The sequence below is a fragment of the Lissotriton vulgaris genome, chromosome 5 (assembly GCF_964263255.1).
Source record: "Lissotriton vulgaris chromosome 5, aLisVul1.2, whole genome shotgun sequence".
Taxonomy (NCBI): domain Eukaryota; kingdom Metazoa; phylum Chordata; class Amphibia; order Caudata; family Salamandridae; genus Lissotriton; species Lissotriton vulgaris.
The window spans coordinates 270,164,514-270,191,319 of record NC_141693.1 but is presented as its reverse complement, the minus strand read 5'-3'; the positions used below and the strand labels follow the sequence as shown (position 1 = coordinate 270,191,319).

Here is a 26,806-nt window from a genome sequence, read left to right as displayed (position 1 = left end):
TTAGCCGAATAGTCTTCTTTCTATACCTATGACTTGCCTGTCAATGGGAGTTTTTTTTTTACGTGTTTATAGAGTTGGAGTGTCGAAAATTGGGCTTTAACGGGCGTGGCTAAATTGCACCAAGGCTCTGCCCACTGATAACCGTCACCGTTCACTTTCCAGGATCACCACCTCATAAAGTTTCTTGAGCTCCTCCCTATAGCCAGCCTAGTTCCTCCCATTTCCAGCCGCCTGTGCACTGTTGCTACGGAGACGGCGCCATAAGTCCCGCCCTCACCCAGCCCCTCCTCTGTTGCTGTAGGGATTCTTGAGATGGGGTTCTTCAATTGGCTGAGTGATGGTGTCTTGCTGTGCTCTCGCGCAATCACGTGACGTGTCCAAGATGGCCGCCTGGGTGTTTTGATGAATAATCCTGAGAGTGGTAGCTCCGGTCACCGCAGCTGTGTAGTGGGCTGGTAGCAGGGCAAGAAACCATAGTGACAGCTGGGCACTGGTGCAACCCAAGCACCGCGGCAGACACACGGCGCAGCGGCAGAATTTTGGACCCTGGGCGCCGACTGTCTCCCTCAGATCCAGCCAATCTGACGGACGGTGGCCGCGGAGGCTCACCTCCCTCCCCTCGCATTATGAGGCGCTGAAGAGGGCCGTGTAGCCACAAACCAGCGCCCCACCGAGGCGGCACCCCCTTTGCAGCCATTAAAAGGAAAACCATGGAAGAGCTGAGTGCGGACGAGGTGAGGAAGTGCTGTCCCAATGTGAAGCATGAATTGAAATATGTGATATAGGTGATTTTTTTTCTTAGGTGAACACACTGGACTGGATGAAGATAATTTGCTATGGTTAGAGATAAGGAGAGTACAAGGAAACGCATCTTGTCAGTTTCATCCCCACGTAGCCATTTGTTTGGTGCCTCCTCCCAGACCTGTCATCCTGTTCCTCCACTTTTTATAACCTATAGTCTGCTTCATCTAGCGGACCTGGCAGTGTGCACCCCCCGAACTGACAAGTGTGTCCTGATTTGGAGCCCTCAGTCATTCTTATTAGTTTTGGCTGTTAAGTTGGTTCCGCAGAACTGCCATCCTAACCTTCTGGAGCTGTCACTCACTGCTTAATTTCACCCTTTACCCCTTTGATCTGTCATTTTGTTTTTCTCTCCATCTGTTACTGTGTTTCGCCCCCTCCAGCCTCAGCGTGACCCTCTATCACCGGAGCGGCACCTCTGCACATTAGGGCTTTGCAGCTGAGTAGTTACTTTGGTGCTGAAAATAGGGAAAATATTAATCCGGGATTTAATACATTTGGGGATCTATGGCTGACAGCAAAAAGAGAGCAGAGTCTGACAGTCATCATATACATTTATTTTCTAAATACCTTGGGCATAAGAAATTGTCAACAAGGACAAATGTGACGCTTAGTCTTTTCTAGCTTACTTGATAACAGGTTGCATTTTAAAATACTTTTTGGGGTTAAGGCACCTCCTGCAGAGATCTTTGTGTAACCAGCAAGTTCCATGCTATAATAACCGTAAGTTAACTCTGGTGGCTATGCATTGCTGGAGCGATCTCTGTGCAGTATAGTTATCGAATTCATACTCCTTGTAACATAGTACCCCGTGTTAATGTACCTGCTGCCCAGCATAGTGTCACATACAGGTTACAGATTTTTAATTTATGTAGCTAGCTTAGTGGTTACTGCTTGTTTGTTCAGAGCTCATTTTTGTATCACATTGTAATAAACAATTTGCCAGAACATCGTAGCCATAGCATCTATATGTAGGTATTATTCATCTGACCAGTACAATAGCAATAGATAAACAATCATTCGACCTTTTAAAAGCCCAAATAGATCCATCTCTATTGTGACATGTTAAAACAACTATTAGCTAATTTTCTTAATAATAAGTAGTCTTGGCATCTTCAACTCTTTTCAGTGACCCTTCAGTCAGGTACCTTCTCTTCCAGATATCGCCTCCAGGGATTTCCAAATGCCTTATGGCGGGATGTCTCCTTCAACAATGTACTATGGATGCAGAGCGCGTTTTGCATGAGGCTGTCTTTCTGCCACGCATTCGTTTTGGGGGCTACTCCTCTGTCCCATGACATGTCCACCCTGCACTTCCTCATTTACCGTACAATTCCTACAAATGTTCTACTACTTTTCGTGACTAATTTCACAAATCCATTGAGTGCTATTAGTATGTCGGTCTTCAATAATAGCTTTGTAATCTCGTTCACTATCTGAAAAAGCTGATTACAAAACTTCATAATCATCTGACGCCCCTATGCGAAGTGGAAAAAAATCCACCGCTGAGACTGATAATCTACAGCAGTCAGCATTTTCTCTTCCACTGTATTTGACCATATTAAGCAGCATGAAGTGCAGTGTGTGCAAAAACCTTTAGTGTATTAACCTGTGTCTACCATTCATTGTCTCCTCCTTAGTATGACCACAATATTCCCATTGGTTATCTGATAAACGTATTCCTGAATCTCATGACTATTCATCTGTGGAACACCACCTTTCCGTTATGTTATTCATAACCATATTATACGTTATGGTGTCTGATTTCTTAGGGGCTGGGCCCTTGGTAACTAGTGTCAGTAATTTTGTTGTATATTGATTCTTCTTGTAATATGGCTGACCGTAGTCATTAGCCCTTCCTTAGTGTTTTCACCTTCTCAGTCTCCCAGAATACCTGTGAGTGTTCTAACTTGTACCAGAGTGTTCTACCTGTGTCAGTTGAAGGTCTGGTCAGCTGGCGAGGTTTGTACTCAGCTTGTATGTTTGTACTCAGCTGTGTCTTGGAATAAATCTACATGTAATCAACTAGATCTACATGTAATCAACTAGAAGTATCCTGTCAGATCTCCTGGTCCCACGTGGACCATACACGTCCAATATGCTACTGCTTCTGCGACCCCCCAACATCAGTCATGTCTCCTACTTGACCCGCTGCTACTTGCTGGGGATTCTGCCCAACTCTGTCCCTGTTGTAAATCACGGATACCCCTTCATCTAAATCCTCCCCCCACCACCAAGTCTAAATCACCCAAATCTTTTTCACTTGCCCTTATTAATGTCCGCTCGCTCGGGAGACACCGACAGGACATAGCCGACCTGATGGAGGAAAATAGTTTAGACTTGCTATTTATGACAGAAACTTGGATGGATAGTTCGTCCGATCCAGATATAGTGATTGCAGTTCCAAAAGGCTTTTCCATCCATAGACTGGACAGACAACGCAAGAAAGGTGGTGGGATTGCCGTCATTGTACGCGACACTTTCATCGTCAGAACCAACATGATCTCACTACCATCCTGTGAAGCTCTGCAATTTTCCATCAAGCGGACTCCCTCCTATAACTTTAAAGGGATCCTTTTGTATCGTCCACCGGGATCAAGGACCGGATTTATTTCCGACCTCAGGTCCATTCTGGAATCTTCAGCCCTTGATAGTTCCCTCACTGTCCTCGGTGATTCTAACTTTCATTTTGACAAACCGGAGGACAAAGATACTGCTGCACTTCTAGGGGATATGACTACCTTTGGTCTCCCACTGTTGGTCAAATCATCCACACATGACGGGGGCCATATACTGGATGGCATTTTTACCAACTCACAGGATTTACATGTCTCTCAAATTCTTCCTGTCACTTGGTCAGACCACCATGCCATCATGGCGTCACTAACCATTCATGACACTGGTGCCTCCACACTACCATCTAACCCTCAACAGTCCTTCCCGGCGTGGAATGACATTGATAGTTCCAGCCTGAAAACTCTCTTAACCAAATCCACTCCCCCTATTTCAACCGACCCTAACACCGCCACTACCCAATTCTATAAGTGGGTGGGCTCGGCGGCCTCCTCCCTGGCCCCGGTTAAACAACGGTCTCGCAATAGATCTACCCCGTCGGCCCCCTGGTATTCGGAGGCCTTAAGAGAACAAAAACAACAGTGTAGGAATAAGGAGAGGCACCGGCGGAAAGACTACTCTGTAGAGGTCAAAATTAAGTATAAAGAAACGGTAGCCAAATATAAAACTATGATTGATGAGGCCAAGAAAAAATTCTTTAGCGTTAGAATCGAAATGGCCAAAAACTTTAATAAGGCTCTGTACAAAACCACTAAGCAGCTAGCAGGCTACTCCCCAAATTTGACTCCACCTCCCTCACAACCCCTCTGTGACGCCCTAGCTAGCTTCTTCTTTAGTAAAGTCAACGACATCCTATCTGCCTTTGCTAAAAATACCAAACTCCCTTCCAACCTGTCGACCGCTGCTCATACTGGACCCATCCTCTCTCAGTTCGCAGAAATTTCTAGTTCCCAGATTGCTGATATTATATCCACCATTAGATCAGGTTCTGCTCTTGACCCTTGTCCATTTAAAGTACTACTACCTGTTATTGAAGCGGTTCTTCCTGCCAGCACCTCTATCTGCAACGCCATGTTTAGTACAGGCACTTACCCTGACATTCTAAAAAAACCCTCATTAAACCACTCTTAAAGAAGCCATATCTCGACATGGAAGAACCTAAGAGCTACCGACCTATTGCCAGCCTACCAGTACTGGCCAAAATAGCTGAAAAAGCTCTGAATCAACAGCTCTCCGCCTTCTTAGAGCAACATCATTTACTTGATGAATCCCAGTTTGGCTTCCGCCAATTCCATGGGACGGAGACGGCTCTGATCAAAGCGGCGGATGATATTAGATCCATCCGCGACGCTGGGTGTACAGCAGTCTTGATACTGCTTGATTTATCGGCAGCCTTCGACACGGTCGATCATGCTACTTTGATCGACCGTGTCGAAAACACGTGTTCAGAAAAATGCCAGCAAAGTTCTGGCCAACAGAACCCAGGTGGTCACAATGGGACCCTTTCACTCTTCCACCTTGTCTCTGCCACGTGGAGTACCACAAGGCTCATCCCTAAGTCCGACACTTTTTAACATCTATGTGTCGGACTTAGCCAATGTTATTCGTGCACATGGGATGAGCCTTACCACCTATGCAGATGACACACAGTTGGTCCTTGCCATTAAGAACAACGGCCATAAAATAGCGGAAGATCTTAAATAAGGCATGGTAGCAATTGGGAGGTGGATGGCTTCCAATTGCCTAAAATTAAATTCCGACAAGACGGAAGTAGTCATCTTCGGACCGCTGACTCCGGAATGGTCATCCAATTGGTGGCCATCCTCATTAGGCTCGCCTCCTGAGCCTGTCAGCAAGGTGAGGAACCTGGGAGTCATCTTTGATGACCGCCTCACTTTTCATCCACACGCTAACCAGATCACCTCCTCAGCCTTCCACAAACTGAGACTCATCAAAAAAATCCTCCCCTTCCTCTCTGATACAGCTGGTAAAACCCTGGTCACTTCCCTTGTATTGTCCACCTTGGATTACTGCAATGCTTTATTCCTCAATGCACAAGAAGGAGTTTTAAACAAAATGCAAATTATACAAAACTCAGCTGCCGGGCTACTGGGAAAAATTCCCAAATATCAATCCGCCTCGTACACCATCAGAGAGTTACACTGGTTACCCAACAGAAACAGAATACAATTTAAAACTCTCTGTATTGTGTACAAGGCCTTGCATAATATGGGACCAGCTTATCTCGTCCAAAATCCGATTCCCTATTGTCCGTCCAGAACACTACGTTCTTCAAGTCTAATTGATCTTGTGGTTCCTCGGACCAAAACTGTTTCATGGGGTGACAGAAGATTCCTGGTGTCAGCTCCAAAGTTGTGGAACACGCTACCCCACTCGATTAAAGCCAGTCCTTCTCTCTGGTCCTTTCGTAAGCAACTTAAGACCTGGCTCTTTAATCACTAGACTCAGCTCCCCCCCTCTCAGGTTAAATACTACAGATATCTTAGCGCCGAGACGCCCGTGGGCCTTTGTTCGCGCTTTAGAAATATCATTAATAATAATAATAATATCACCGTCATATTTACAACATTTTTCTATTCCCCCAGCTCTTGGAGCTATAATAGGCGTTCATCTTTTATCAATTCCTGTGAGTGTGTGTGTGTGGAATGCCCCTGGTTCAGGTAATCTAAATGTGAGACAAATCTTTTCAATGTATGGGTTTCCCTGGATGGTAAGTTTCCTTCTTGTAATCCTTTTACCATCAGTGGTTCATAGCTAAGAGCTAGCTTGGGATTCTAAACTAATTATGTGTGTAGTGAGTAGATTGTGTCTACCCTGTATATCTATGCCGATCTTGGCCGTGCGGACACTGAACTATTGATCATATGGATTTCATCATGTGACCTAACTGAAACTTTCATGATCAGGTCGGCTAGAGTATGGGGACTCGCCAGGCCTCTTCCACACCCAATTGTGTAATCTACATACTGTTAGGGAACCAGCATATTGCAAGTTGTGCCTGCGCTATCAAATAGTAGGTTTCAAAATTCGGTGCTGCGGAGCCACACTACTTACATGGTTTATGAAGCATTTTCCAGCTTATATGCTGCTGTTCTCAAGCCAACGCAGTTTAATACGGATTAAAGTTGGTCAAAGAGTGCACGTTAGTGGTATAGGGATATCGTAGAACATATATAACAGCTGCAGTAGTATCCCCATTTTTGCAAGTGCATTTGTTCCAGCCATTGTTATAGGTAATTTGTGCCGTTTATCTACATTAGATGCTATTTTTTTCATGAGTTTGCCATCTTTTTTCTTTATAAACACATTTCAATCTCGGCGAATCTGTACCCCAAATGATCAAATCGGTGCCAACTGCCTTTATAAATAATAATTCAGTGCCAATGCTTCTGAACCGGCTGCAAAAGGTTTCATTAGTGATTTTGACCAATTTATGCCCCACCCCACCATTTACCCAGTCAAAGGATGTCTTCGACAATGAGTCAAATTACCTTCCGGGTTTTTAACCCATGACAAAATGCCATCAGCATACATTGAGGCGAGTATTTTACAAGGCCCAAACTGAATTCCCCTGTTATTGTAGACTTCCCTTGATAGGCTGACAAGTGGCTCTATAGTGAGTGCGAAGATTATTTAGTGGTGGGGCGTCATTGTATGGTACATTGTTTATTGTTAATGGGCGCAGAGATCTGGTCATTGACTTTATTTTTGCCACTGGTAGGGTGTAAAGTTACTTAATCCACCTTATCATCGACCTTACCCAATCCCATCCTCCAGAGGTTTGATTTGTGGATAGGACTTACTGGAAGACAATGCCTAGTTAAAACATGTTTTGTTTAAAAAGATCATAAAGTAATAACCTTGGTGCAGATAAGGCAGCTTTAGTGGCAAAAGCTCATGCCTGGTCTGGTATTAATTCCTGTTATTCCTTGCGAATTCAGCCATATTTAAATGTTCATTTTACGGCCCACATAAAGGAAATATTTTTAAAATTAGGATTTAGCATATTCCCAACTAAAGAAGGCACACTGATATGGATACAATAATGGCAAAATATGGAATGTAGACTGGGCGGAGAATAACGTGAAACCCTGTTATATAATGTGCGTGTCCTAAACTGCTTAAAATATGCCATGCATTATTGAAACCTCCATTCCTAAAAGCAGGCGCTAGATCAGCCCGCCATGCTCTTATTTTCTGTATAGCAGGTGAATCAATTCCACTACAATGTCAGATGATAAATTTTGTTTATCATTTGCGGAAAAATTGCTGGCATGTGCAGTGTGCAATTAAAGACAAGTACATATTTGAAAATATATAGATGCTGTTGCCAGGCTATTCGCACTTTGAATGCGTTTGCAGTTAGATTTTATGATTCAGTCTTAGGAAATGTTTGTGACTAGCACCTAAAGAGTATATGGAAGCACCTGTGTTTTTTAGGATTTATAATGCCTACATTTTTTGCACTTAAGACATAGTGCAATAGCAATAGAAATGTCCATCATGTTTACAGTTTTTATTGCACATCCCTGGGAATCCGACTAACACATTTTATTTGAGTTACAGCTTTTTAACAATTGTGATAAGTTCAACTGTGGTATTAATGTTCCAGTGTGACATGTAACCATATAATTAACCATCCTTTTATGTGTGCACAGTTGTGTATTAATTGGTGAATAATGGATCCGCTTTTTACTGATGAATTTTATTGTTTGTAATTGCAATGATTTTTCATAATTGAGCAATAAAGAATTACCCTCCCACAACCATCCTCCAGAGGATGGTTAGTAAATAAAATCAATCATTGGAGGCAAATGCCTTAGTAGTGTCCAGGAAGACTGTCTCTGCTTTTAAGTCGGGGATTTTTTGTTCTACTAATGCAAATAATGTTCCCAAATTATCTGCTGTTGGTCATCCTGGTGCGAACCTGAATTGGTCTGGTAAGACCAGCCCATGTAGTAAGAGTAACACTGAATGTGCCAGAAGTTGCGCAATCATTTTATAATCAAATATTTTAAAGACAGTGTCCTGTATGAGTCACAGAGCTGCAGGGGATTTGCCGGTTTTTAATGTTTTTGCTATTGCTTTTTGTAAAGTTGGACGCAATTTTCCCTTTTGTATTGCTTCCTCATTCATTTCTAGCCAAGTTTGGATCCAGGAGGTCTCTAAGTCTTTATAAAACTCGCCTGGTAACCCATTGCTAGCAGGCACCTTTCCATTTATAAGGTCAGCCATTTGTTATGTCTTCTATTGTAATTCAGGAGCACAACACTTCTCTGTCTACATTTCCCCCCATGCAAGTGTAAGCTCCTCCAAATATTATTGAATGTTTTTCTTGTTTGTCTCATATTTAGAGTCAAATAGCCAAGTATATTATTTGGAAGTTTCAGATATTTCATTTGACTGGTACAGTGAGTTACCATCTTTTGTATCTATGCTGACAGTGTATTCAGCTGCTTACTTAAGTTTAACTATTCCAGCTAGTGTGCAACCTGGTCTCTCTCATTCCCCATGTGCTGTGGCAGTGGAATTTCCCCAAATAATGTATTTCTTAGTTTGCTTCATCCTGACAATCTTGTCATTTTTGTTGTATCTGTACCATTATTCCAGGGTTGTGTACTTAATCGTATTTCACTTCCAATTGTTTAAGATCTTGTTCTAGCACTGGGTATGAAAGCCCCCGCCCGGTGGGAAATGCATCGTGGTTCTGAATGTCTTTTTATCTGATATTGCTGCAATGCTCATTTCTGTAGTGTTTGTATTTTCTGTGGAAAATGCTAATAAAAACAGGTTAAAAAAAGATTTTGTTCTAGCTTATCTAATATGCCTCTAGTGGACTTTAATATTCCGCAGTGCTTAGAGATACATTCCGCTTGACCAAGGCTTTAAAAGCTTCCTATTTTATACCATGACCACTGACTGAATTATTATTTACCTTGAAATATGACATCTGATAGAGATTTATATCTGCAGGTTCCTTACCTTTGAATATTCCCCATGCATTAGACTGAACCTGGAAACATTTGATGAACATTACCCCTACTCACCGCTAAGGGGCATTGTTCAGCTCCATGTGGCATTGTCAGAGTTGTCTGTGCTGGAAATGATATGCGCAGTGCCTACATAGGCATCACCCTAGTGCGCTGACGTCAGTTCTTTTCTTTGCATGCCAGTCAGTGGAGATCAGGAGAGAGCTACCCCCAGTCACTTTTGGACTTGATATTATTTAGAAAACGTTTTGAGACTTTCTCTTCTGGTGTGTAGGATATTAACCAAGAATAGAGCTTTTAAGTAATGCTGCTCCTGTCACCGCCAGATGTCGGTGACGGACCCACATTTGGTTTGCGTTCGGATTACTATCACAATGCCAGTGTGTGAGAGGATTCACGCCAAGCATCCCAGATGCTTAGGGAGTGGTCCCCCAAGCTTCTTTCTGCCTGACTGACACCGCAATGCTCCCGATCTCTGTCGCATGGAAGGTTCCAAGATCGTTCACTTAGTTTTGCCTGGCGGATGTCATCGCAGTCCAAGTCTGGTATGTCCAACAAGAAAAATATGATTGGTGCTCAAAACCTAGCTCTGGACAGAAGACTGCGTCTGGGCTGTCTCCGTGCCTATGTGTTTCCATGAGCTGCATTAACCCCCCCCGTCCAGCTAAAATAATTTTATGAGTTCATGCACCTCCTTTTTGGGTACCCGAACCCCTCTATGGCACCCTCTGACCCCATGAAAGGTGCCTTTACTGGTTTTCGTCCGATGGGTTCGCCCGCAGCACCAGTTGGGCCCCTTGGGTCCAGTGAGTGATCTGGAACGGTGTCGGTCAAGCCACCTCCATCTCCCCCAGCACCCGCTTCAGTGCCAGTGCCACAGATGCCCTGTTGTCACGCTGCCCCATCCTCATTCCTGACTCTGATATGGAGCCGGACGGGCGTTGACAGACACCAACTAGTTCAGACTCCCCATATTGGAGTTATGTTGTATTCCTATGACCTGGCTAGATTGGGGGGCTGAGGTCCTGGACCATATGATACCCTCAGTGGCAAATGTCTTGACAGAGGTGCTCCATGTGTGGAGTTGCACCCACCAAATCATTATTCCCATATAATGAAGGCCCTTACTTACGTCCTACTCTGGGCCGGGTCCAAGCCCTGCACAAGAGCTCCTGTGCATAGGGCAATTGCAAGCTTCCATCGCCATGCCCCATGGGACTCAAGTTTCCTCCCCCATCAGCCCACTCCAGAGAGCTTGGTGATCTAGGCCTCCCACTCCAAAATCAACCTTTGTGCTTTCTCACCACTCCACCGAATAGGGAATCCAAAAGGCTGGCTACTTTAAGAAAGATGATTTTCTCTTCTGCCAGCCGGGCACTACAGTTGGTAAACATCACATTTCTATTGGGCTGAAAATACAATACGCTCTGGGACTCTGGTGCACAAGTGCTGGGTAGTCCTGAGCCATACTCTCCCAAACAATTGCTGATGGGGGGGGGGGGTTCCTGCCAAGTTCACGAAAAGATGTGGGCTAAACACCACAGTTTTGCTAGGCAGAGCGATTTCATAGTCTTTCGTCCTTAGGTGCCATGCCTAGTTGAGAACTGCTGTATTTTTTCGGGGGCTGTCCAGGCCTAGCTCATGGACATGCTCTTTGATGGCTCCAATCTGTTTGGAGAGAAGGCGGACTTGGCGCTGGATTGCTTTAAGGCAGCAAGGCTACGGGCAGGGGTTTTCAACTGTGCCTCTACACTACCAACCACCACAGACCATACTTTTCACCATCTTTTCGTGACAGAAGACACAGTTCCCACAGTCCAGCCTGGCATCTGCAGCCTCCAAACTCCTTTAGTTTGCCCTCCAACCATCATGGGCTTTCACTGGGGGGGGCAGGACACACCATTACCTACACCACTGGAGGTGAATAACATCCCACCGTTGGGTTTTGCAGCTCATCCAACAGGTTTTCTCCCTCTCCTTTGTGACCACCTCTCCACCCATGCTGCCTACTTGCAACACACTGACGAAGGACGACCTCTCTTTACTTCTTCAAGAAGTGCCGGCTCTCATGGCTAAGGGAGCCATAGAGGAAAGTGGTGGCATCAGAAGTAGGTTGTGGTTTCTATTCCCGCTACTTTCTGGTACCCAATAAGGATGGAAGCCTAAGGCTTATTCTAGACCTTCGCCTTTTCAACCTATTCTTGAAAAAGGACAAATTCAAATTGCTCATGCAAGTCCGGTCTCCCTTGCTGGAGTTCACTATCAACGTACCAGTCTCACCTGATTCCCTATAAGAGACTCCTTTTCATCAGAGCCATTCTGGACAGTGCAGTTTTGCGCTTCTCCTCCTGAGCAGCGAGTCCAGGATGAGATGATGTTTCAGCCTCTGTCTTGGGCTTCAGTGAGACCGACTCTGAAGATGCTGAGCCTAATGGTCTTCCATATCCTGCTTGTGATTCTTGTCTGTTTGCATTAGTGGGCTCTGATGTGGGACATGAAGTTCCAGTGGGCACAGCATCAGGGAAATCTCTCCAGCATGTCCAGATCTCAGAGGGAACTGCAAAAGACCTGCAGTGGTGGCTAACAAACCATGTTTGGGTCAGTGGCAGACCCCTCTCCCTCCTGGACTGTGGTGGCCATCTGTGAGAGGTGGCGATCAGAGGACTCTGGTCTCCGGCAGAGTCCTACTCCATATCAATCTTTTGGTGCTCTGGGTAATCTAATTAGCATTGAAAGTCTTCCTTCAATTAAGGGAAGGTTAGTGCAAGTGTTCACAGACAACACTACCGCTTTTTGGTACTGCAAAAACCAGGTGGTGTGGGGTCATGGACCTTTTGTCAAGAAGCCTTGTACCTCTGGACATGGCTGGAACAAGTCTCTTCCAGGAGTGGGAAGACCCTTGCTTGGATCTGTTCACCTCTGCAAAGAATGTGCAATGTCTGGAGTTTCCAAGGCTGCTCTTGCTCGGAAACGCTTTTCGTCTCGAGTGGAGCCATGGCCTCCTGTATGCCTTTCCGCCAATACCATTCCTTCCTAGGGTTCTCAAGATCAGGAACGACAGGGCCCAAGTTATTCTTGTGCTTGATTGGGTACAGAGGTCTGTTATCCAGAGTTGTTGAGCATAAGCATTGGTTTTCCTACCAAAAAGGCAGCCTGATTGGATCTTCTGTCGCAGTAACAGGCAGGGTTCTAAACCTGAAAATGCTTCGCCTTCTTGCGTGGAGATTGAGTGTCGACATTTGACCGCTCTTGACCTTCGACCTGAAGTCTGCAAGGTTATCTTGGCAGCCAGGAATCTGTCCTTCCACCACACTGGTAGACACCTGATGTTAGACACGTTTTTGACATTGTGTATAAATAGACATATTTACCCCTTTTCTGCACCCCTTTCCCCAAGTTATTTTTGGTTCTTCTTTCCTTCGACCAGCAGGGCTCTTTTTTGGGCACATTGAAGGGTTATCTTTCTGCCATCTCTGAATTTTTGCTGCCGCCTGACTAGCCATCCGTCTTTAAATCCCCTATTGTTCATAGGTTTGTTAAAAGGCCTCCTACACATATTTTTTCGCCAACACCTTTTTATTATGCCCCAGATGGATTTTAACTTTCTCCTTACATTCCTGATGTGCGCTTCCTTTGAGCTGCTCCACAACTGTCCACTCAGACTCCTCACCATCCAGACGACCCTTCTGGTGGAGATAATGTCTGCCTTGAGATTCAGTACTTTCTCCATACCTTGCCATCTACCCAGGTAAGCAGGTCCTTCTGACTCCAGCATCCTTTTTACTGAAGTTGGTAATTTCCTTTCATTTAGGCCAACCCATCTGTGGGGAGGAGGAGCGGCTGGAGCACTCTGTCGCTGACGAGGAGGACAAACTATACCCCACTTCCTGTTTGCCAAGAATCCAGAACCAGGAAGACTACAGCCGCGGTCTAGTGGTTGAGCGGCGGAAGGGGGAGGAGTCCCGTCAGCCAGCAGAAGCAGGAAGGATAAAAGGAGAAGGGTTTGAACGGACGCTGTGCAAGGACGGAGAGGAGGTAGCGGAGCACCTGGCGGCAGCGGAGGAGAACCGAAGAGAGGAGAGCGTGAGAGCGGAGGCGGCTGCGGAGCACCAGGCGGCAGCGGAGGAGAACCGAGGAGAGCGTGAGAGCAGAGGCGGCTGCGGAGCACCTGGCGGCAGCGGAGGAGAACCGAAGAGAGGAGAGCGTGAGAGCGGAGGCGGCTGCGGAGCACCTGGCAGCGGAGGAGAACCGAAGAGAGGAGAGCGTGAAAGCAGAGGTGAACCGAAGAGCGGAGAGCGTACTGAGAGTAACAGAGACCGACGCCCCAGACCCTGCTTCCATACCCGGTGGGCTGAAGGGAGAAGAAGCCACGGGTCCTGCTGCTGTGGTCCGAGAGGCGGGCCACAGCCCAAGACAAGTGTTGCTAAAGGGGCATTCTGGTGGGGTGTGTGTGGAGGAGGGAGGTAGCACGTTCGGGGAGGCGGGAGGTAGGGCAATTCCTGCGGTGACCCTTGCACCAAGACACCCCCCTTTCTTTTGGTGACGGTAGCACGAACAGTTAGAGCTGTGAACAAAACAGTAATACCCGATTGTTTTCTTTTCCCTGAGGCCACAAGAACCGGGACATCAGACCAACCCCTGAAGCTCCCTGAACTACGAACACCCCAGGGAAGGAAAGAACTTACAGAATCATCCTTAACTATAGTGTGAACCCTTAATAAAAGTGAACAGTAGACTAACATTACTCTGGTCTCATACTCTGTACACCACTAGCCCCTGACACCATCACTCTGCTTACTTTCTACGCTCTGCCTCACCCTTAGAAAGAAGAGGCGACTCGATAGGCTAAATCAAAAAGAGCGTTTTCCTCCTTGACCGAACTAAAGAGTTCCGGGTGGACGGTCAACTCTTCGTGGTGTAGGATAACACCAAGAAAGGAAAGGCAGTGCAGAAGTGTACCGTCCCACATTGGGAAGTACTTTGCATCAAGATCTTCCACTCATGGGCTGGAATGCAACCTCCCAAAAGATTGCAAGCTCATTCTACCAGAGTCAAGGCTGCGATGACTGCATTAGCTCGTGATGCTCCTGGATATCGGTCAGACGGTAACGTGGACTTCCTTCCACACGTTTGTGAAGCACTACTGCCTGAACAGTCCAGTCTGGCATGACAGTCACTTTGCCCGTTGTATTACAGGACTTTTTAGTCTAATTTGTATCAGTGCCCCACCTCCGGGTAAGGAATCTGCGGCTAGAAGACTTTAACAGACAATCAAGTTATTTACCTTTTGGTAACGCCTTGTCTGGTATAGACTTATCTAGATGCAGGTTCTTTACTGTCCTTCCCATCATCTCGCTCTGCGAATGGAGTTTTAGAAGAAAGGGTTGTTCTCTTTTATTTAAGGGCTGTTGCTTAGCCCTCCAGTGGTCCTTGTTCCACGTAGCTCCGCACTTCTGGCGTGGAAAGTTGCAAAAAGATACTGACGTCATTATCCTGGGTGGCACAAATATAGGCATCATGCGCGTCACTTTCGGTGCGAACGATACCACTCCGAGCCTAACAACGCCACCTTGGGGCGCGCACATGTACTACTGATCAAACGTTTCCAGATCCAGTGTGATGCCTGGGGAATATTCTAAGGTAAGGAATTTGTGGCTAGATAGTCTCAATCAGATAAGGCTTTATTGAAGGTAACTAACTTGGTTGTTATGGCCTGACTGATTTATGTATCTAGCACCATAGTGTGCTGAAATTGGAATAATCTCTGTGCTTTTAGATTGTTTAGAATACACAACGACAAGACCACTGGAGATTGGTCAGAATGTACGTGGTAAGTGCTCTGCACTAGTTTCCCACCCGGTTACGTATTTCATTCTCAACCAAAAATCCAGTCTAGAAGCAAATCCAGGTACCGCTGAATGGTGTGTCTACTCATGCCTTAGGCCGTTTCTGAACTCCAAATGTCCAGCAGTTCATGGTGTTAAAAATTTCTAGTAAGGCAGTTTGTGCCCAACATGTTCCCTTTTTCTGATGTTGGCACTGTCTACAGTGCCATGTAGTTTAACATAATGTCCTCCACCCCAGATGGGTGTGTGCGGGTGTAGCATACTACAGTTGGCCAGGATCATCTGGAAGAACTGTGGGTCACCTTAATTTGGGCTGTACAAATTCACTATAGTGATATGCCTTTGGTTTAGTATTTGTTGTACAATCAAATGTCGCCCCTCTGGGTCTCTCGCTGTTTGTATGGGATGACATTGCAAGCCTTTTTAGAAGACCGACTCTAGTGCAAAAGGGACGCTCTAGTAAAAGGAGGCTCTTCCATGTAATGCTATTTTTATTTCTTCGAGGACCACAAGTTGCGCCCGGGGGGCTGATGTACTGCTCCCGCTATCACCGTCACCAGGGGCAAGGACTTCCCCTGCGGTGCATACCATCCCTGCCAGCAGGAATCGCTCGGAGGCGCTTGAAAAGAGGAGCGCTGCTGGAGCTTTGCGGGACGCTCTAGTAAAAGGAGGCTCTTCCCTGTAACGCTATTTTTATTTTTTCGAGGACCACAAGTTGTACCTGGGGGGCTGCTGTACTGCTCCCGCTCACGCCATCACAGTCACCAGGGGCAAGGACTTCCCCTGTGGCACATACCATCCACGCCAGCAGGAAACGCCCGGAGGCGCTTGAAAAGAGGAGCGCTACTTCCGCCCCGCAGGACGCGCACCGGGCGAAGCCCGGGACAAGGGCGGGGCCTTCTACGGCCGTCAGAGGCCGTTTAAGGCCGGGCCGGGCCACCCCACTCCTCTCAATATTTGTTTTTGAACACCCCCTGTGGATTTGTGAGTAAGGCTTTGGGCCAATTTATTTCTTGAAATAATATATGTTCTGCCTAATACTGACAATCACGGATACTTTGTGAATAGTGGCCTGGAAAATTAGCGTGTCACTGTTTCAAGCTTTTAAGATACTTGTGGAATAACAGTTATTTATATGTAAGTTTATTTTTACTATTTACATTGTCACAGCATATATGCATGGTAATATTTTGTAGTAGCATGGTATAGTTTCCTGTGTGGCCATTATAAAAACCAAGTAATTTGGTTCTGCATCAAGCTAGCCTGTGTTTCATATATTTTTTCTTTTGGTTAACTTGCTGCATTAGCCTTTGATCCTTATCTGTTTGTGATATTTATTTTGCCTATTGTATCGATTTATATGTAAAAAAATGAGCAAACTAAAAGCAGGTGTGAGTTCAGGAGTGGTTGGAACCCTAGATGCCTTTCTGAATAGGACATAGTCCGTTCTTACTAAAGAAATTATACTGACTGAGCGTAGTCTATCCCCGGAACCCTCATATGCAGGGCCGGCGCTAGGCATGGGCAGGGTGGGCAGCTGCCCAGGGCCTCTCACTCAGCCCACCAGCATGGGGCCACGCACTGGTGATGTGTCCTGGCGATCCATTTCAAAGAAAGGTGTCACCTTTCTTTGAAATGGAGGGGCCCCCCTCCCTTGGCCTCTCAGGGATGGTATCTGGATACATAAGGAAGGGAGACGCTCCCTTCAATTGAAAGGAGACCCATTCACAGACACTGTGGGAGGCCCATTGTCCATCATTTTGGCACCCCCATAGTTTTAACTTTTAGCCCACAAGCAATTCTCACACCTATCTGACTGAAGGTGTGAGAAATGCTTGTGGGCTCAAAGTTAAAACTGTGGGTGGGGGGGACAAAATGCTGGACAATAGCCCTCCCACAGTGTCTGTGAATGGTCTCCTTGCAAGGGGCCACTTATCGGCATTAGAAGGGCCTCTCACATTCCCTTTTAGCCCAGGCCCTCGCAAATCCTAGAACCGGCCCTGCTCATATGGCAGGCTCTCTATTACCCCCGCCTTTCTAGATACTTTGATTGTCCCTAATCACACTACCCCACCTCCTGAACAACAAAGGATTTTTCGGACGGAGGCTGACACATCATTACTGAACGAAACTAGGCTTTCTGGGACTCAGGAACAGGTACTTAGCTCCGTTAATTACAAACTACGGGGAAGGGCACAGAAACAAAAAGTAGTAACTACCCGCCCTATGAAAACCAGTACCATAGCAAAGAAAAAACGGGGAACCAGACAACCTGGGCACTCGGTGTCGGGCAATAAGGGGGTGACAGTGGTAGAAATACACAATAAGGGTAATGTCATGCAGAGAGATTTAACCAATCATGATCAGAGTAATGGTGGGGCAACAATTGCTGGCCCTGTTGAAGGGGATTTCTGGGGAAGATTAGAGACTATGGTAAATACCCTCTTAGAACCTATAGTACAAAATATTTGTGGGGTGGAATCGAGGTTATTGAACTTTAAAAATAAAAATTAAAAAATGTATTGACTTTTTCAAATACATATACAGTAACAAAGGGGAAAGAAAAACAAATTCAGTATAGCCATTTTTCATAGATGCACAGTAAGATGTAACTTAGCCCACAATCGAAACAATATGATGTTCCCAGTCCCACTTAGTGATCCTCCCGGCCCTCAAGTTCCACACCCGGTCGTCGTATAGCATCCTGCCCGCCCACATGCCATTGCTTTATATCCATTCAGCCATGCAGCATTTATTCATCATGCATCCTCCCCACTCTGTCCAGCCTCCTGGGCCTTCTCCCTCTACCATTGTAAAAACGGTTCCCAAATATCCTTTGTCCTTGAGGAAGGTGGCATCAAAATGTGCTGAACTGAGTGTGGCCGTACGTAACATCTGCCAACCAGTCCTGCACTGACGGCGCCCTGCGCCTGCCCCATTTCACAGCCACCTGTCGTTTAGCATACCAGAACAACATGGCAGGCAGCTTCCTCAATTTGGGCGCTGTGTCTCTCACATAACCCAGAATTGCTAGTTCAGGGGACGGTACGTCTGCTCTTCCCTCAATCTGAATCAGAGTGAAAGACCGAGGACCAGTATCCCTCCAATTTCTCACACGCCCAAGATATGTGTAGAAACGTGGCGGGGGAGTGCCTACACCTCCAGCAGCAGTCCACCTCTCCGAGGCCCATTTTTACCGGTGTTCTATAGAAACGGTGTAAGTATTTGAAATGAATTAAGCGTACCCTGTAATTGGGGGGCAGTTCAGTGAGCTGCTCGCAGCAGAATGTCCACTGCTCCTCAGTCAGCGGAGCGGACAGCTCTGTATTCCATTGCTGCAGGGCTTTGGTCTGGGTGGCGGCGCACCAGCCTGCATCTGTTTATAAATTCTAGTGACCAGCTTTCTGGGAGAGGGAGAGCCCACCACCACCTCAAGCGCCCGAAATACTGGAGGAGCCCGAGGGAACACATCGCATAGCTTTCTGCAAGCCGATTTCAACCTATGGTACAGAAACATGTCTGAGAAGGATGCCTCCTGCCCTTCGTCAGCCAGAGGCGGGGACAGAAATTCGTCATTTGGGAATAGGTCAGCCAGCGTGTCGAGGCCTAGCCTCTGGCGCGCTGTTCCACCAACGCCACCCTCGATGCACGGCAATAAGGGGTTCTGCACAATGGACAGCGATGGCGCATACATAACGGGCACGTCAGCTATTTTCCTCAGTTAGTTCCACGCCCACTTTAGCGATATCGCCGTATCAACCTCCCCTCTGGGGCGTTTCACTTTCGTGCATATTGCCACCTGTAACTGGATCGGTGCCATGTTGTCACGCTCCACCGCGATATGTGACTGAAAGTGGGTGGGGTGTATCCAGTAATGTAGAAATTGGGCTTGAGCTCACAGCTCGTAAAGGCGCATATCTGGGGCCCTCAAGCCTCCCTGCTTCAGAGCTAGTGTCAGCACATCCCAGGCTGACCTAGCCTGACCACCCGCCCAGACCAACGTAACCAGGAGTGACCTCAATGCTGCAAAAAAATGCGATGTTAGGGGAATCGGGACATTAACAAATAGGTATAAAAATTTTGGTAGCACAGTCCTTTTTGCCAGAGCTATCCGCCCAGTGAGCGACCAGGGCAAACGCTCCCACAGCCTTACCTTCCCCTCCAACCAGGTCATGGCCCGACCATAATTCATGTTCCAGATTTCTTGGAGATTTCTGCTTATCCAAATGCCTAGGTATTTGACCTCTTCTGTCTCCCAACGCAGAGGGAACTCAGACACAATTGCCGGGGTGCTGTCTGTCAGGTGAAACACGACCGACTTGGACCAATTTATACAGACACCTGCCAGTCCTCCAAACCTGATGAATTCACGCAAAACTGGTCTAGATTGACTTCCGGGTTCACTAAATACTGGGTGACATCATCTGCGTATAGGGATATTAACAAGCTTCGGGAACTGAACCCAATACCTTGCGCGGTGTGGTGCTGCCGTACACGGGCAGCTAGTGGTTGTAAAAAAAAAATTGTAAATTGATACTTGTATAGCGCACTACTCACCCGCAAGGGTCTCAAGGCGCTTGTACGAATACCGCTGTGGAACCCATCCTGGCTTTCCCTGTGAGGCGTCCACTCCTGGGCACCCCCAAGGTGGAGGCCAGGCATCCTTTTAGGGTTGTGGGGGCCGTTGTGGAGATTAAGCAAGCTATTGCCCAGAGTTGCAGAGTGGGACTCATGATTGGAATAGGCACTGAGGCGAGAATTATCAGGTCCGTGGAATTTTGAGCCCAAGACCCGCCGAGAATTGAACCCTGGTCAGACCTCTGCATCAGGGTCTGCCGCTCTAACCATTGAGCCACACTTCTTTCATTGCAATAGCAAAAAGCTGCGGAGATGGAGGGCAAATGTGCCACGCGAGATCGGAAATGGGTTCGAGATCAATCCATTAACTTGTATCTTTGCACTAGGGGCGGTGTATAGTAAGCGGATCTTTTGTATGAATAGCGGACTAAAGCCCCTACTGGCCAAGATCTTGGAACATATACGGCCATTCCAAAGTATCGAAAGCATTCACGGAGGGATGCAAGTAATGCAACACAGAAAATATAGTACGCAGGTTGTGAGAAGTGGCCCGGCCAGGGATCAACCCCGACTTGTCCGGGAGAGCTATGAGTGGTAACAGAGGCTGCAGCCTATCGGCGAGCAGTTTGGCGAATATTTTTGTGTCTACATTTATCAACGAGAGGGGCCTATATGAATCAAGTTTGTCTTCACCTTTACCAGGTTTAAGCAACGTGACTATCAATGCTTCTCTCATTGAACTGGATAGCGTGCCCACCTCCAAAGCTTCTTCGTACACCGCCAACAATTTAGGTGCGAGCGGTTCTGCGTAGGCTTTGTACAATGCCGTGGTCAGGCCATCCGGACCCGACGTCTTATTCAAAGGCATGCTGTTTATTACCTTCACAATATCTTCGGCTGTGATCGGGAGATTCATATATTTCCTGTACGTATCATTGAACCAAGCTAGTGCTATAGATTCCATGAAGGACCCAAACCCCTCGGGGCAGTCGCGAAGGGTAGCGGTGTAGAGGCCTGGGTAGAATTCGGAGAATGCTGCCAAAATCTCCTCTTGCCCTCTCATAATACCTCCAGAACTATCTTTTATTTCGTGAATATGAGTTGCCGACCTGGTGGGCCTAACCATGTTCGCCACCGTGCGTCCTGACCTGTCTCATTCCCCGTACCTTCTTGCCTCTGCATATTTTCCCAAGAATTTAACCTCCCTCTGCGTTTCCTCCACGAATTCTAGTAATTTCTCGTTCATCAGCCCCGGAACACCATGACCTCCTTCAGCATAATACTGCATTTCTAACCATTTGATTTCTGCTTCCAACGATGCAAGGGATCCCCTTATAGCTTTGAGTACTCCTGCTTGCCTAGCGACCCCTTATAACCACCTTGAATGCCTCCCATAGCGCGCCTTCTGTATCTACCGATCCTGTGTTGTTGCGGAAGTAGTCCTCTATATGCTCTATATCATTCCCAATTTCTACCCTGAATGCTTTGTCCAGCAGTGCATGTGGTGGCAGTCGCCAGTTACGCGTGCGCTTATGCATATTAGGGAGGGACAGACGCAGCAAGCAGGGAGCATGGTCGGACAGGGAGCGGGGCAAGTGTTTGACCTCAACTGCGTAAGCCGCCATATCCCGAGACAGCAACTAGTAATCTAGTCGGCACCATGCATTCTAGGTGGGAGTCCAACAGCCGGTCGCTGTCCCAGGGACCGATGTGACCTTTCCACAGCAAACACACTGGACAGATGTGGATCAAAGAGTTCCCGGAGTAGGTCAGCGACGTAGGTTTTCATTTTTGTAATGGCGGTCGTTTCCGGAATACCTGTAATGCGTATATTTCGCCTTGACCTCGCCTCCAAATCCTCGTTTTTTGCCCTGATAACACCTAGCATCTTGTCCATATTTAGCAGCTGTTCTTTCGTTTCCACCAGAAACTCGTGACATTCCGTGTCGATTCTCAAGTGCATCAAGCCGCATCTCGTGGGTTCCAACTTGAGTCTTGACAGCGTCCAGTTGGGATGTCAAGTTATCCAGCTTGGCGTCAATATTCTGCAGGCTGGAGCGCATGTCCAGCATCAAGGTGCGCAGGTCTGGTCTCTGAACGTCTATATCCGTGTCCCGTGAAGATTCCGCCTGCGGTTTCGGGTCCGGAACCCCTTGCTTGCTCTTTTTCGTGGCCTCAAATGTTATTTTGGGCTGTCGTGCCTCGCTTTTCCCCATCACGGCAGCTGGGTCAGCCTTGTGTCAAGAAATAAGGTTGTCTCTCTATGTATTCTCGAGTCCCAGCCCGCCTCTAGCGACAGAGCAGCCACTGCTAATTGATCCTCCCCCAGGCCGCGCCGGGCACCAGATGCAGGCGGACAGGCCGGGCGTTCCACAAAATGGCGGACCAGTATCAGGCAAGCACTCATGTGCGGTTACAAAGGTCCCTTCCCCAACCGGCAATGCAGGCAGGCTATGTCTCCACCCCTCACAGTCGTATGTGGTTGCACCCTTCCACTGACCGCCCCCCCCTTCACACACCTGCACGCGGCACTGGGCTCCGGTCCGCTGCAAAATGGCAGCGTCTTCGGGTGTGTTCAACTATGTGCAGTACACAATGCGCTAATCGTTCAGCCAATGCTGTTGACTCCTGTCCCAGTATCTCCTGTTTATGGTCCACACCACACCGCATCAGCGTATCACAATTATCTCTGTCTCTCCCCACTTTTTCGACCTCTCACTCCGTGGGGGTCCAACTTTAAGCGCTCGGAAGATCTCCTCTCTGTGCCCCTCCGAGGTGTCCCGAGCTGCCCAGATGTCCAGCTGCCTCCAGGCACTTACTTATCTTCAGATCGCGCCAGCAGGGGTACACTCGGGGGCACCAACTTGGTCCGCCTGTCACCTCCGAGCCAGCAGCAGGATGGCGCCGTGCGACTCGCTCCCCTGCTGCTCCAGTTTTTGCCTGCAATGCCACGCCGACCCCATTGTTGAGGACTCTCCGGCGCATGCCCAGCGTCTCTCACCAGGCTCCCTTTGTCCTGCGAAGCCTGCCTATCGTCTCTGTAGTACACTCCACTGCCGCGCCGATGAGCGCTGCTGCATCCGCTACGGCCCTCACCAGGCCCCTCAGACCACTGGCTCGATTATTCGCTGCTGCCGCCCTCCAGCCTCCTAATACTTCCGCAGTTCAATCGGCTCGGCGGATACCGCGGCGCAGTTCAGTCGTCCGACCAGCTAGATGATCCGGGATTGCAGGCAGTTACTTCCCTGATAGTCAGATCGCCTGGTACAGGTTCCTGGCAGTCCGAAATCCACCCGGTGTGCAGGATAAATCAAGGATTAAATGTCCGACCTGCGGAGCGCACTCAGAGAGCGGCCATTACGCTGCTGAGCAGGCCACGCCCCCGAGGTTATTGAACTTATAATTGTTGTTGGCTAACTTTAAAAAAGTCTCAGATACAGCGATCTTACAAAAGCCCAAAACCCAAGCGCCGATTGTGAATGATGGAGTGGGGGAGAATAGTGTCAAGGAAGAAGATAATGTGCCAGCTTTAGCTAATACAGGGGTGTGGAATTTAATAAAACATCTACTTGTCCATGGGGCAGGCTGCTTAATAAATCTACTTGTCGTATAACAAAACCCACTTGTCCCCTTTGTGCCATGTAATGCGGCAACAAATTACGTAGCAATCTCATTCTATAAGAGTTCTGATATACCCTCTCTGATTATGCCAGGGCTCTGTTTCTGCAGGTCTACCTACTGGGGCTGAAGGTAGTGGTAAGCAATAGTTCCAGGGTTGGAATGCCCTTTTTAGTCTGTTCAAACCTACTAACGTGCATGTTTTAAGGGTTTTCACCAATTCTTCTGTAATCATTTCCCATACTGAGAAGGGTTGCAAATATACTACTGACAGTGGCAGACTTAAAACTTCTTCCAGGGTTGGGGAAATAAGTGATTGGAGGAAAAGTGAACTTGAAAACATTCAGATTTTCACATAAGCAAATCTTCACCTGCATATTTGCTCATGCTAAAATGCAGTTCACAAATATTTTCTGGGAGCACTATTTCTTGGCCTACTATTGTAAATTATTGTGAATTCATTTACTTTTAGTGCTCACCCTAATAATAAAGGCTTTGCGTTAATGAACCATATATACAAGTTTGAACAGCATTAACACACATACAACACACACTTTACCTTAATTGTAGAGAATGCCCTTCCCTTATCCACAATGTGTTACTGTAAACTGGCAGCCAAAGGGTTTGTTCTGCAGGGGGTTGGGCCTACTTGTCCCAAGGACAAGGTGCACATTAAAACTTGTTGCCCTTGACCCCAAACAATATGTCCCAGGCGTCGGGCTATAGGAATTCCACATCCCTGAAAGCCCCATATTGCAGGAGGCCTAGGTAATCCCAGGGTGGATACTAGAGATAAAATAGATTTAAGACAATCCTCCGATGTCAGAAGTACCTTTCTTTTGCCTCCGTTAAACTCGAGGTTTGAGGAGGGGTCTCACGTGCCTCTGAGATCATCAACTATCGATCTTCCGCCAGAAGCTACGCCAATGTAACTACATAAGGGGTAGCTTCTGGCGGAAGATCGATAGTTGATGATCTCAGAGGCACGCTCGAGTTTAACTGAGGCATGGCTGTGGACTAGAACCCCTTGAGAGTATTCGGCCTACAATGTAAGGATTATCAAAATTAATAATTATACAGTCACCCGTCCCTTGTTTACTGGATCTACCAATCCAGTTAACCCTGCGTGCCATAATTATATGATTAATTAGATCAGCTCCGTCTAAGAAGTTCTGGGAAAACCAATTCCTTATTTTATTAAGCAGTTGCCCGTAATTTTCACGCGTTCCTGGTGGGAGGGCAGGAACATGCCCCAATATAACTATCATTATTAATTTTGATAATCCTTACATTGTAGGCCGAATACTCTCAAGCGGTTCTAGTCCACAGCCAATAATGGGTACTGCACTTCGACTATTACCTCTGGGGTTCTTTTACAGGCCACTACCGCGGAGGGATCCAGTGAGATCTGGCATGGAGGAAGATTATCAGGGGGATGGCTGGTCAAGGCCGAGACCCTTATACCACCCTGCTTTCTCAATGACCCCACAGATTCCATTAAATAGTAAAAAATGACACAGGGTACAGAGTGCCAGTACATAACGGATACTAAACGTTGTCAGGCATGGAGGCCTGTGATTGACTCGGGGAAATAGTATCTTCAGGAGGGGGGAAGGCCACATTAGGAGTTGATGGGGCTGAGCAGCAAAGGGGGAGTTTGAATAATTTTATCTCCTGGAATATAGCACGGCTGGCTGATAAGCTAGGGGACCCCAAATGGAGAGCCTATGTGAAGCAATTTTTGTTAATTTGTTTACAAGAAACCTGGTCGGTAGAATGTGACCTCTTTTTGGAAGGCTATAAGGCATACTTTGTTCCAGCCATATCATCCAATAGGGGGAGACCAAGGAGGGGAATGGTTATCTATGTTTCCGTAGCTGGCGCATGCAAAATCTATGTAGTACCCACTTCACATTTAGGTAGCCTTGCATTAACAATACGTAGGGGGACCTGCATTGGGTGATTAGTTAATTTTTACAATTTAATCTCACTCAGCCCCAATTACAGCAATATAACGGCTTTGAATGATTTTATTAATAATTCTATGAGTCATAGCCTACATAACCTTATGGTTGTAGATGATTTTAATATTCATCCATGCGGTGACCCGTTATGGTCATGCATTTCTAAGTTGAGCTGTCCTCGAATGCATGGATTTAATTTTGAGTACTCGGGTGAAGGGGAGCGGTAAAATGATATGATTAATTACCTAGATTTGAAATCTACCATGGCTATAACTGATCCGCATGCCAGATTTATGGTGCCCACGTTTAAGGGTCACGGGAAAGGATTTTGTCTTAATCTCTTCATTAATGCAATCATTTGTACGTACTTTTTTAATTACTGAGAGCGAATTTAGTGACCATAATCCTTATCTCTGCATCTAACTTGGGTAGTTAAAATAGGGGAAATCTCTAAATTGGGGTTATTGCATCCAACCGATGGAAAACGCAGATTGAGATGGTCGCAAGTAACTCCGGAATTGATTTTTAACAATATTAAAGCTGCGTGTGTGGATGAAATAGCCTTTTGTACCTAGGGGGGGCATTCACCTACAAAGGTGTTAGTGGCCTTTCAGGCTATCACAGAAAAGGTGACTGAGTTGTTAACTGCACCAGCTAAGAAACAAACCTGTGTGGGTCCCAGATGGTTTGATCATCATTGCTCAAAGACAGCAAAAAGGCTGAGGGAAGTCTTAGCTATCAAACCCAGAATTCGAGCTGATGTTACAGCATGTTGTAGGGAATATAAAGCAGCTTTAGCTACACGAAAGGGAGCTTTGAGGGATGAAGCTTGGGGGGAGCTAGTGGACCCCGAAACCCTCAGCAACAGCTCGAAGTTTTGGATCGTGTTAAATAAACCACTCTTTGATCAGGAGGCGGGGGGAGGCCTTGAATGTTATATATCTAAGGAGGAATGGGAGGCCCACTATGAGCAGATGTATGCCTGTTCCTCTGAGCAGAATGACAGGCCGTCACCTGGCCCCAACGCTGTGGAGGTTCCAGCAACCGTCTTGTGCCTTGGGTGACAGTCGTATATCTCATAGGACTGCAACTTACCTATCTATTGAACACACTCCTGGCGGGGAGTGATACCCAGGAGCACGGGTAAAATTGGAAACCATTGTACAAAGAGGCTGTGCACGAACCAAAACATTTGCTAGTCCTCATATACAGGACAGAAAGGGGTCTACAAGCACTTTTAACTGCCTATGATGCTTTTATATCAGACAGGGATCTAACAATAAATAATTCTAAATCCTACATTATGCAGGTAGGCCAGTTTCCAAAAAAGAATTTTTTAATTCAAGGTAGGAGACTCTAAAATTCCCCTTACTAGCACGTTCTCGTATCTTGGGGACCTTTTTTAGGTCTCGGC

At 46.8% G+C, this 26,806-nt stretch overlaps 1 protein-coding gene across 2 annotated transcripts in view; it reads left to right on the top strand.

The window, feature by feature from the left end:
- The first annotated feature begins 347 nt into the window (after nt 1–347).
- The window catches only part of UBE4B (ubiquitination factor E4B), a 1,174,709-nt gene continuing 1,148,250 nt past the window's right edge, over nt 348–26,806 (top strand). The window contains exon 1 of one of the 2 annotated variants that reach the window (XM_086921364.1): nt 348–734. In XM_086921364.1, coding sequence (XP_086777490.1) covers nt 711–734 — 24 coding nt within the window. In that variant the 5' untranslated portion in view covers nt 348–710. The remainder of the gene's footprint in view (nt 735–26,806) is intronic. The other variant, XM_086921363.1, reaches the window with a different exon arrangement.